This window comes from Peromyscus eremicus, chromosome 7 (genome assembly GCF_949786415.1).
Source record: "Peromyscus eremicus chromosome 7, PerEre_H2_v1, whole genome shotgun sequence".
NCBI lineage: Eukaryota > Metazoa > Chordata > Mammalia > Rodentia > Cricetidae > Peromyscus > Peromyscus eremicus.
In genome coordinates this window covers 90,856,403-90,869,104 of record NC_081422.1, presented here as the reverse complement: position 1 = coordinate 90,869,104, position 12,702 = coordinate 90,856,403, and the positions used below count along the sequence as shown (strand labels likewise).

The 12,702-nt window shown below is 37.4% G+C and overlaps 1 protein-coding gene across 1 annotated transcript in view; it reads left to right on the top strand.

The window, feature by feature from the left end:
• Rasa2 (RAS p21 protein activator 2) overlaps window positions 1–12,702 on the top strand; it is a 114,437-nt gene that overhangs the window by 41,900 nt on the left and 59,835 nt on the right. Inside the window, exon 5 of the mRNA XM_059268400.1 lies at window positions 5,184–5,260. Coding sequence (XP_059124383.1) covers window positions 5,184–5,260 — 77 coding nt within the window. The remainder of the gene's footprint in view (window positions 1–5,183; window positions 5,261–12,702) is intronic.

The following is a 12,702-nucleotide window of genomic DNA, read 5'->3' as shown; positions in this document are numbered from 1 at the left end:
TCCTTAGATTCTGGTTCTGGTAGTCATTGTGTGCCACATGGTGTGCTTTTCCTGTATTTTCTTCCATACAATCGAAGACAGATTGTACCAGTGCCTTCTGTAAATTGTGTTTGGTTTTAGTGCCTGCAGCTGTCCTCTTAGCTGTAAAGATGCTGGAAATCACAGCTTTTAAGCGTTGTTTCATTCTTATTTTTTAGGTGCCGTGATACAGAACATACTTTACATAAGACTGTTAACTATGGGTGATGTCCCACCCAACTTGTACAGACAGCAAGCCCAGATGTAATGTCAGTTACATCTTTTTGATGCAATTACTTATTAACTCTTACCCAACAGAATAATCTTGACCACCTGGATCACTATAAGTTATTGTTACATAATTTTTGTTCATGGCCTTTGTTTTAAAACTATTTTAGACAACTGTTTAAGAAGAAACCTATACTAGTTTATTAAACACATGCTCAATTAAGGCATAGTGAACATAAAGGCATAATTCATTATTATAGATTGATTTGTAAAACTTCATTTCATTCACAAATTTGTACATGGGAAAAAACAAATTAGCCATCCTATCTTTTTTAATATAATTTTTTAAATTTTTATTTATTTATTTATTTTGAAGCATGGTCTCACTATGTAACCTTGACTTGCCTGGAAATCACTGTGTAGACCAGGCTAGCCTCAAACTCAAGAGAACTTCTTACTTCTGCTTCCTGAGTGCTGTAACTACAGGCATACATCACTGTGCCCTACTCTTTTTTAAAAAATTGCCACCAATATAAGATGTTATAAAGTAAAACTTTGTGTTTTATGTGACAGGCAGTTGTGTCCAAAATTAGTTATAGAAGCAATTTCTATAGATAAAGCTATGTCAGCTGCTGTGGTGATGCATGCCTGTAATTCCAGCTCCTCTGGAGGCTGAGGCAGGAGGACTACCTACTCTGACTTTGGGAACCAACCGCTTAGGCAGTATAGCAAGACTTGATCTCAGAAACAAGCAGCAGAAATGTCAGAAGCCATATGTTTGATTTTTTTTTTTAAAATAGTTGAAACAATACCAAGTTCTTTTTAATTTGTTTTTTAGATTTATTTATTTTATGTGTCTCTGTGAGTGTCTACATGTGTGTATGTATGTGCACCATGTGCATATTTGGTGCTCTTAGAATCCAGAAGAGGCACCGGGTCTCCCAGAGCTGAAGTTACAGGTGGTTGTGAGCTGCTGTGTGGATGCTTGGATTTGAACGAGGGTCCTCTGCAGGAGCAGCCAGCGTTCTTAACCATGGAGTAGTTTCACTAACCCTGAAACATACTGAGTTTTTACAAGGAAATTATTAATATTTAGATGTTTATGATTTAAAGACTGTCTAGACATGAGAGGATTTTTATCTTTATGCATTGCATTTAACCTGAGTACCTCTGTTTTTTCAGAATATGCATAAATTTTCATGCATTTTTATTTGATACTGATCAGTATATATACATGTCTCTTATGTTTTTCCCTTCTCTGGGCTTTATGAGTATTTTCTACTGATTAGCCTCTCCTTTTTATTCCTCTTTAGCTGTTGCTGATCTGATATTAAATACATCTCATTTAAGTTACTTTATTATTTAATTCTAAATTTTTTATTTAATTCATATCATAGTTTCCAGGTATTTGCTAGATATTTTTACTTTCTTCTCTGTTTAAAAAACAAAAAACAGCCGGGCAGTAGTGGCGCATGCCTTTAATCCCAGCACTCGGGAGGCAGAGCCAGGCGGATCTCTGTGAGTTCGAGGCCAGCCTGGGCTACCAAGTGAGTTCCAGGAGAGGCGCAAAGCTACATAGAGAAACCCTGTCTCGAAAAAAAACAAAAAAACAAAAAAACAAAAAAACAGACTGCAGTTGGCATGTAAAAAAAAAATAATAATAAAAATATTAACAAAAAAATCCCAGGGGTACATATTGTGAGTTTGAGACTGGCCTGGACTAAATAGTGATGTTTTTAAAAAAAATTTAAGAAAGCTATTTTGAACTCCCACTCTCCTTAAAATCTGCTGTTCTTGTTACACACATACATACATACATACACACACACACACACACACACACACACACACACACGCACATGTGTGTGCATACACACATACACGTATATTTTATTCTTGTCATCTGTGTAGTAATTTTTGGTAGACTACTGGCATTGAAATGTAAACATACTGGAAATAATTTTGGGCTGTTGGTTTTTTCTTTGGGGGGAAAGAGTTTTTTGGGTTTTGTTTTGTTTTTTTAAGAAAAAAAATTATGGAATTGCACCCACCTTTTTTTTTTTTTTTTTTTTTGGTTTTTCGAGACAGGGTTTCTCTGTGTAGCTTTGCGCCTTTCCTGGAACTCACTTGGTAGCCCAGGCTGGCCTCGAACTCACAGAGATCCACCTGGCTCTGCCTCCCGAGTGCTGGGATTAAAGGCGTGCGCCACCACCGCCCGGCACACCCACCTTTTTATTTCTATCTCATTAACCAAAACTGTGTCATGTGGCCCTTACAGCTACTATCCCTGGCCATAAGGCTGGTAATACCAGGTTTGCTGCACTTTATCTATAAGACAGAGAGAGATTTGTTTTTTTTATAATCTACATCTACACAGTGGTGAAAGATGTAAGAAATTTTGTGTGAAAATAATCAGGGAAGACTAATTTTTCTAAAATGTTCACATATCTGCCTTTTTTTTTTTTTTTTTTTTTTTTTTTTGAGAAAGTGATTGGCTATATAGTGTATGCTGATCTCCCCAACTTGCCATTCTTTCAGCCTCAGCCTCCTAGGTGCCAGGATTACAGGTGCATATCACTACGCTCAGTGCAGATTTGGGTTTTTAACACTGAAAAGCAGCTTTGTATAATTTAAAATTTACATTCACTTTCTTTACTAAAAGCAATACAGGAATACTCAGTATTTTGGTGAATACTGGTGTAGTAATTTGCACATGTATTATTTATGTTCCCAAGTAACATTACACACCATATTTGTAATTGTTTTTGTTGTTGAGATAGCCCTGTGACCCCTGGCTGTCCTAGAACTTGCTCTGTAGACCAGGCTGGCCTTGAACTCAGAGATCACCTGCCTCCGTCTCCCAAGTGCTGGGATTAAAAGTGTGCACCACCACCACCCGGCTGTAACTGTTTTTGTTTTTTCATAAGCCAACTATCATCTTTTTCTGAAAGTAGACAATGAGGGCTGGGAAGATGCTTCAGTGGGCAAAGCATTCTGTGACACAAACCTGACACCTTGACCTTTATCTCCAGAATCCATGTAAAGGTGGAGGGGACAACTTCTGACCTATGCAGCACCATGCTGTGCCAGTGGCCACACACACTCACACTAATAATAATAAATAATTTTCAGTAGACAATTAGCTGCTGTTTTATTGTTTATAAATTATAATTCCTTAATTTAAACTGTCTTTCAGTTTTAGTGTTCCCCCCTAATAATGTGTATCTATTTGTTCTATCTTAAGTATTTTCTTGACCGGGTTAATATATTAGTTATTAACTAATATCAAAGGAATGCTCTCTTGACCATTAGTAGGAGTAATTAACATACTAGCTTGGCTTGAATCAGTGATAATAATTCCTGGTAAAATTTCATTAAATATTTTATTTCTAGGATTATGTACTGTGATTTTAGTTGTGAATAGTTTTCTTTCTCTATTTTAATGGTTTTTATTGTTTTAGAAATAGAATAGATCCTAGACATTTCCTGAGAGACATATGGAAGTACTACAAAATGTGTATGTTTTAAAATAGTGAAACTGCTTTAACATGCAGGTGTTTGCTCAGTTGTATAAACTGCTTTTCTGGATAAGTAACACACACATGCTGGCATGACAGAAAATGTGACTTAAAGTTCCAGTTGAGTAATACTAGAAATCACTGTGTAGTATGGACCTTCAAGGCCAGTCTTGAATCACAGAGGTTGTGAATACAGGAATGGTGAAAGACATAGTGTGTAAGAGATGTGTGATTTATATCAGTATGTGCCTAGAGGTTCCTGGACTGTTTCTTGGTTTAATTCCAGCTCTACATAACTGCTCATTTTACACATTGATGCCTTTTGTTGCTTCAGAGCTTAATCCTCTTGTGCAGACCTTTGCATTATGACTCATAACTATTTGTTGTTTGTCACGTGGTATTCATCTAACCCTGAACTTCATAGCTCATAGTCCTGAGATGTGTTCTTGTAAGACAAGTCCCCATAGAGCAATAAAACTGATTCAGGTTAGATTCTTTGAATGAATGTCTAAAAGAGCTCTGAAGAGAAGCCATAACTAGAGAGTAAGTACCCCTACCTCCGATAAGATCTCTCAGTTCACCAGCCGCTAGACGATACACCCTAAGATCTCCACTTGGCACTGTGGGTATTTGTCTTGTCAGTTGAGTAGAGGTAATGCAGCACTAATTGTTAACCAGTTTAGAGTTACTCATCACCAGTGAAGGGAGAAGATAACCAAGCTCTAGATTATGCTGTTCCTAAGCTCTTTTCTTAAGGAAGTTGACGGCTTGACTTGCTTTCAACTTACTAAACTGTGTTTTAAACCCACCTCTTAACAGCTGTGCATCAGAGAGGACTGTTTTATTCCAGTCCTTCCATCAATGGTTTTGGCCATGTATTGTTACTCGTTAAGTTATGTATCCCTGGCTAGTTTGTGAACTTCTGGTAGGTAGTGCCTGTGTCTTAGACATCTGCTTCTTCCCATCTGTTCCCATAGTACCTCCTAAAATATAGCATATATTAAATCAATCTTTAGTAGTTGATAGAAGTAAGTTTTAAAAAATTGATTCTTACTGTCTTTTACATAATTTTATAGCTTTAGAAATTAATTTCTTAATTTTTCCAAAAACATAAGTGCCATCTTTAAGGAAAAACTGTGGTCATTAAGGTACATAAACACTTATGTTTATGTTTAAACAGGGCATAAAGTTCTTAAATTTTTTGCATATTGTATTTAATACAAGTATTAAACTGTTTTCTTTCAGAACTTTGATATATACATTGTTGGTTATTATACACTTAACTAAGTGTATGCAGAGCCATGTGATAGTGGTTAGTGAATTATTAAATATGTGTGCCATTTGGACAAAAGTACATTGTAATATTTTGTTAGCAAAATAGACTGTTCGCTTTATGATTTTTTTTTTTTTTTGTCACAGGGAAAAGTTCACCTTGAATTAAAACTGAATGAACTGATAACAGAGAATGGAACTGTGTGCCAGCAGCTTGTTGTACAGTAAGCATATCTTTTTTATTTTTATTTTTTCACCAAAATTATCTTGAAATAATTCTCTACTTTATGTTCTTAGACCAGCTTCTTATTTTTAATATTTCAGAATCTTCAAAATGGAACTCATATATCATTTCTTTACTAAGCTGATAATCCAGTTCATTTTTTCATCTAGTCCACTCAGGTTATGGCAAATCGTTACATATTCAACTAATTTTTATTGAATGTGGGTTAAATGACATATCTCTATAAGCATTAAGGTATGGCAAGGTAATGGGTAATTGCCACAGACTTCCTAGCAGTGGATACTTGGGAAGTATTTTCAGAGGATGTCTTTTCGAAGAACTCGTGACACTACACAGAGCTTTTAGGGACACACACACACACACACACACACACACACACACACACACGAGACAAGACACTCAAACTAAGTGGACACCCTAAGGTTGCCAGCACTTTTCCTGCGGATTTGGTATTATTATTTGTTTGTTTGTTTGTGGGTTTTTTTGTTTTTTGTTTTTCTTTTTCGAGACAGGTTTCTCTGTGTAGTTTTGGTGCCTGTCCTGGAGCTTGCTCTGTAGACCAGGCTGGCCTTGAACTCACAGAGATCCACCTGGCTCTGCCTCTGGAGTGCTGGGATTAAAGGCGTGCACCACCACTGCCTGGCAGATTTGGTATCTTTTATCATCCACATTCCTAATGGTCTGACTATGCTGTAAAATTCCTCTTCTAGCCTAGTCTTCTACTTCTTCCCTCCCATTCAGATCCATACCCTAAGTTATGGATCTGAAGCTACCAAGACTCCTTCATGCTGGGACCTTCTGTGTCTGCTTCAGCTGATATCTGAATATCCCCTGAAATGAGGAGGTAAATAACCCACATACCTCGAGGCAAGGAAATATTGTTCCTTTTTTATTGCTGCTCCAGACTATAATTCACTCTCCTAATGATGAAAACTCCCATTCCTGAAGGCATTGCCTTTCTGTATTAGTCTGTACTAATACTATATATGATCTTAGAGGTTCTTTTTTTTCTGTTTTTATCAGCTGTCTTGATGCTAATAAAGATAATAAAGTTTTATTGTTATTTGCTTATAGTTTCTGTTTTATTGATTTTCAACTTCAGTTTACCTGTTAAAAATAGTCCTAAGCCAGGCGTTGTGGTGCATGCCTTTAATCCTAGCATTCAGGAATCAGAGGAGGTGGATTTCTGTGCGTTTGAGGCAACGAGGTCTACATAGAGATCCTAGGACAGCCAGGGCTATATAGACCCTGTCTCAACAGAAAAAGAAAAAGACATTCCAAGATTTGTTTGCAGATTTTACTCCTAGACTGAGAGCCTACGGTGAAATTCTTTGAATAAGGCCTCTTCCACTACTCCCTTCCCTGCTTAAGTTTGGTTGTTTTAGTCATTTGAAGTACTGTTAGTCGGATTAGTTTGTTTGATTTACATACCATTTAGGTTTCTTGATTTAGTTCTTGTTGGTTTAGTTTTTTTTAATTTAGTGTTTATTTATGTGTATTGTGTGCGTGTGTGTTCGGGTATATACCACACATGAAGAGGTGTTTGCAAACATCAGAGGTGTTTGATCCCCCAAAGGTGGAGTTACAGGCTGTCGTGAGCCACCTGGTCTGGGTACCTGGAACCTAACCGGGGTCCTCTGAAAGAAGCAGCATCGAGGGCTCTTTATTGACTAAGCTGTCTTTCCGGCTCCCGGGTTTTATTGTTGAGGATGTAGACTATTAGCATGATTTCAAAAGAAGACAGTATATCAAAAGGCATTCATAAATGCAGTCCAATCCCCTCTTCTTAAACACTCCACTCTAGGCAACCACAATCTGTTCTCTGTGTCTGGTTTTTTGCTTTTTCCAAAATGTCATTTGAATAGACTCATATAATAATACATACAGTTTTTTGTGTCTGCCTTTTTTTTTTTTTTACTTAATATACTCCTTTTGATATTCATTCACATTGTTGCCTATAATAGTAGTGAATCTTCTTTCTAATGTTCTGTTTCCTGATGCTAGGCACACACAGGGTTAAGTTCTACCATCGAACCAAACTCCAGTCCTTTTTTTTTTTTTTTTTTTTGCTGTAGCTTGACAGATAATCAATGCGCATACTGGTTAAATAAACCCAATTTCATACTCTTAAGTTTAAGGGCTAGATGTCAACTTTGGACATTTATTTAAAAAATGTTTTTAACTTGAGATTATAGATTCACAAGAGGGGCTGGAGATTTAGCTCAGTGGTAGAGTGTTTGCTAGGTAGGCCCTGGGTACAGTCCTCAGGTCCGGAGGGAAAAAAAAAAGAGGAAGATTTACAAGAAATTGTAAAGGTAGTGCAGAGAGGTCTTTGTGCTCTGTACTCAGTTTTCCCCAGTAGTTACATCTTACATGACTAAAGAAATTTGTATTGATACATTTTATTGTATGATTATATACCACTTTATTATAGCATAGATGTATGTGTGGAACCAACACTACAATCCAGATAGAGAACATACTAATGTCCTCTTAAAGCTGTCGCTCATGCCTCCCCGATAGTCATACTCCTTTCTGCACCACCATCCCAACCCTTTTCAAACCTCTTTTCTGTCTCTTTGTCCATATATTGTCATTTCAAAGATGTGTGAGGGCTGGAAATGTCAGCACTGGTGAAGTGCTTCCTTGTATGCTGGGAGGTCCTAGGCTCAGTCTTGAGTAACACACACACAAACATGCACACAAAGAAGTGGGAGGAGGAAGAAGGGCATAGGAATAGAGTATGAGTGTGTATAGCCTTTGAGATTGACTTCTTTGTGCAAATCTGAATTATGTGTAGTCACTTTTAGATGATGTCACTTTTGGGGGGGCGGTTTGAGACAGGGTTTCTCTGTGTTGTTTTGGTGCCTATCCTGGATCTCGCTCTGTAGACCAGGCAGGCCTCAAACTCAGAGATTAAAGGTGTGTGCCACCACTGCCCGGCAGATATGTCACTTTTAAAAGTCATTCCGGGTAAGAGAGTTGCTAGAGAGATAGATGGCTCCATTCTTTAAGAGCACTTGCTGCTCTTGTAGAGGATCTGGATTGGGTTCCCAGCACCCACAGGGTGGCTCATAACCATCTGTAATTCTAGCTAGGAGACTCCAAGAACCTTTTCTGGCCTCTGTATGCACCAAGCAGGCATGTGGTGCACAGGCATACATGAAGACAAAACATTCATACACATAAAGTAAGAATAAAACTTAAAGTCATTTCTGGGGCTGAAAAGATGGCTCAGTGGTTAAAAATGTATATTGCTCTTGCAGAGGACCCAAGTTCAGGTACCCACACCAAATGGCTGGCAACTGTCTGGAACTCTATTACTCCAGTAGATCAAATGCCTATACTTTCATGTATGCATAAATTTCCCCCAATACACATAAATAATAGATAAAATATATTTTTAAAGGAGTGATGTTCTGTTTTGTGAATTTTTACCATTTATTTTTAATGTAATTATTGATAGGCTTAAATCTGTCTTGTTTCTGTGTAGTGTCTTCTATTTCCTGAACTTACTTGAACATAATTTAAAATTACATTTTTATCTTTAGTACTTTTTTATCTATAGTGTATCTTGTTACATAGCTTCTTTTTAGTGGTTGTTTTAGATACTAAACTATGTACATAAATGATAGTCTATTGTCAGCAGCACTTCACCAGTTATAGATATCTTGCCTCCTCTTAAACCTTTCCCTGTCTCCCATTTTTAATATATTTTTGTCTTAAACATTGAGAACTATGCCAGTGTTAGAATTCTTTTCTTCAGCCATCCAACTTAATTCAGAAAAGAAGGCAAATGTAATATTATTTACCCATTTTGCTCTGTCCGTGTTTCTTTCTTCCTGAATTGACATTCCTTTTGTCATTTTGTTTAAGTAATTCCCTTTTTTGCTGTTCTTCTAGGGTAGATCTATGGGTGACACGTGCTCTTAATTTTCCTTCTTAGAATGTTTTGATTTTCTCTACAGACATACATATGCAAAGTAAAACTAGCTCTCCTCACCCTCTAAGCTTTGACCATTATGTGTGCGTGTGCATATGTGTAGAGCAATAACTTTAGTTGTTATTTGAATTTGTTTTTCCCTTTTTCGTGGAGGAGCCAGTGGACATTAGCTTATAAAGGTTTGCTTTTCTGGGTACCCTATATCTTGATTATTGAGCTAGGGAGAATTGGATGGAGTCCTTTCAAAAGACATTTTTTAAAAGTCTAGATTACTCACTGATGTTTCCAGGTTTCTAATGTCTTTACATCTGTGTGAAGTGAACAAAACTAAGTTAATTAACTTCCTCATCTAGTCACTCCATGCCTTTCTTTGGGTCCTCATGTCTAGTTGGTTGGCCTTCTCTTCAACTTGGAGTTTTCATAAAAAGTATCCATGGTTTGTGCTGTGCTTACTTGAAAATAAAAACATGTGTCTGCTCCATCCTGTTTTAAAATTGGCAGTCATTTCATTTTATTCATGAGTAACATTCCGTTATATAGACTCTGTCCATCATCCATTTACCGCTTGGAAGACATTTGAATTGCTCTAATCTTTGAGCAGTTGTAAAGAAAGCTGCTATAAATGTTCATGGACAGGTCTTTTATGTGAACACATGTTGGTATGTTCTTTTCTTTCCAGAACGTTTTAAACCTATATTGTATATAACCTTTCAACTTGTAGCAACAAAAGCCCAGTGAGAACTTTGTGGAGTTTATTGTTGTTTCTCAACCTTATAGATCTTTTCCAGTTTATGAGAGTTTCTGTTTGGTGTTGCTGAAGTGTATTTTCATGTCTAGTTGTCTTTGTGCTGCCTGCTCAGCTTTTAGTTTGGAGAGATCATATGTGGTAAATTCATATCGTAGTAGTTGTTACTATCTTCTTTTTGCTATTTTGTATTTAAATTTTTCATACAGTATATTTTGATCATCTCCCCTCCCCCAGCTCCTCGAAGATCCTCCTGACCACCCAACTTCATACACTTGCTTGTACTCCATGAACTCTCACTCACTCACACGCATGCGCACACACATACACACATTCTTACTTTAAAAATAAAAAATGAAAAAAAAAAGCCAACAAGACCAAAAAAAAAAAAAACCCAAACAAACAAAAACACAACATGGGAGTCCTGTTTGTATTCTCCAACTGCTCCTGGGCACAGGACCAGCTTTGGAGTGTGTATGATATACCCAGAGACACTGTTGGAGAGAACTGATTTTTTTCTCTTTCCCAGCAGTTTTCAGTTGCAAATAGCTTCTTTGCATCCACTTCTCCTTCTCAGTGCTGGAATTTCATCTTGTTTGATTCTCTGCAGGTGTTATACATGTCGTCTTAGCCTCTGTGAGTTCATTATTATATCAGTCCTATTGTCTCTAGCAGTTGCTTTCTTGGAGTCATCTACTACATCTGACTCTTAGAATCTTCCTGATTCTTCTTCCACGTAGACCCCTGAGCCTTGAAGGGATGATTTGATGGAGACATCCCATTTAGGACTGAGTGTTCCAGAGTCCCACACTCTGCACATTGTCCAGTTGTGGTTCTATGTGAATTCCATCTACTGAAATAGAAAGCTTCTCTGATGAGGGTTGAGTGATGCGCTTACTTGTGGGTATAACATTATGTCATTAGGAGTCGCTGCTATGTCCCTTTAGCAGAATAATAGCAGTAGATTTATTTCCCCTAGGCCCATGACCTATCTCGTCTGAGGTTCCGGACCACGTTAGCAGTGTCAGGACTGGGTTCCATCTCCTGGAGTGGGCCTGAAGTCAAGGCAAAGGTTGTTGTTGTGAACATTTGTGCCACTGTTGTAGCAGTGTACTTTCTAGGCAGGTCTCTGTTGAAGGTTACAGGGTTTGCAGTTGTTTCCCCACTTCAAGGACTCTCTTTCTTCGGCTATGCTTTTCTCCTGCTTCATTATCTCCTGATTCTCACTGGCCTTGTTACATCTCCCATCCTAAAATGCATGCCTCTGAGACACTTGTACTTATCTACCCCTGACTGCTAGCTAACTCACCCTCATTTTCTGCTCTCCTTTGAAGACAGACTTCTCAAAGACATTTCATTTAAAGATGCAGGAGCTCGGGGAGTGGTGTGTGCACAGGATTGTACACAAATGTGTACAAAATGAGTGCTGACCAGTAGATATTTATATGAAAAAGAAAACATTTTACATATTCATTCCCAGTTTAATACCTATCAGACATGTGTGGCTATTGAAGACTTGAAGTATGGCCTATATGATTACATACTTTTTAATTTTAATTTAAACTTAAAAGCTAAATGTGGTTAATGGCTGCAATATTAGTATAGCTCCAATAAAAAACAAACAGAAGCCTAGAATCCTTTTTTAGCGGTGGCTGTTTTCAGGGCTGGGATAAGGAAAATATATGATGAGGCTAGAATATCTTATGAAATTAAAAAGTAAAAAAATACTCTCAATAATGGACAGATAGATGTGAATGATTGAAAGACATTGAAACTAATCTGAATGACCTCCAGATGGCCAATTGTTTTAGCCTCAAAATTAGTAATAATAATGGATTAAAATCTGCAGAATAAAATAAATATTCATGAATCACTACTGATACAAGCAAAGAGTTGAATAAATGCATAGGAGGAAAGGATTCCTTCCTTATAGTAGAATTCTAATGAATGAATTCAAGAAGAGTGATGGAGATTGAAATCAGCACTGGTAAAGACCACACTAGTAACTGGGGAAGACAAACACTGCATACTCTCAATTATATATGGACATTTAGAAAGCTATTATCAAGGAAGTGCATAAAGAGGAGCAGTTCCCAGATCCTCGGTAAGACATAGGGGAAGGATTGTGGAAGGAGAATTGTTAATAGGTACAGAGCTGCAGGATAGGAGGAATAATTTTTTTTCTTTTCTTTTTTTTTTTTTTCCTGAGACAGGATTTCTCTGTGTAGTTTTGGTGCCTGTCCTGGAACTCACTCTCTAGACCAGGCTGGCCTCAAACTCACAGAGATCCGCCTGGCTCTTCCTCCCAAGTGCTGAGATTAAAGGTATGAACCACCACTGCCGCCCAGCAGGAGTAAATAATTTCTAATGGTTTATAGCACAGTTCAGCACAGCTAGTAGGGAGAATTTTGAACATTCCCAAAACAAAGAAATTATGTCTAGATGTTAGATAGGCTAATTCCCTGATATGATCATTATACATTATATAAATGTATTGATCTGTCACACTGTATTTATAGGTATGTACAGTTATATGTCAGTTAAAAATAAAAGCACATAATAAAAATATAATTAGAGATTTAGAGAGGTGGTTCAGTGGTTAAGAGCACTTGCTACTCTTTCAAAGGACCTATGTTTCGTTCCCAGAACCCACATGGTAACTCACAACTTCATTTCCAGGGGGATCTGACACCCTCTTCTGACTTCCACAGGTACCAGACATGCAGGTGGTGTA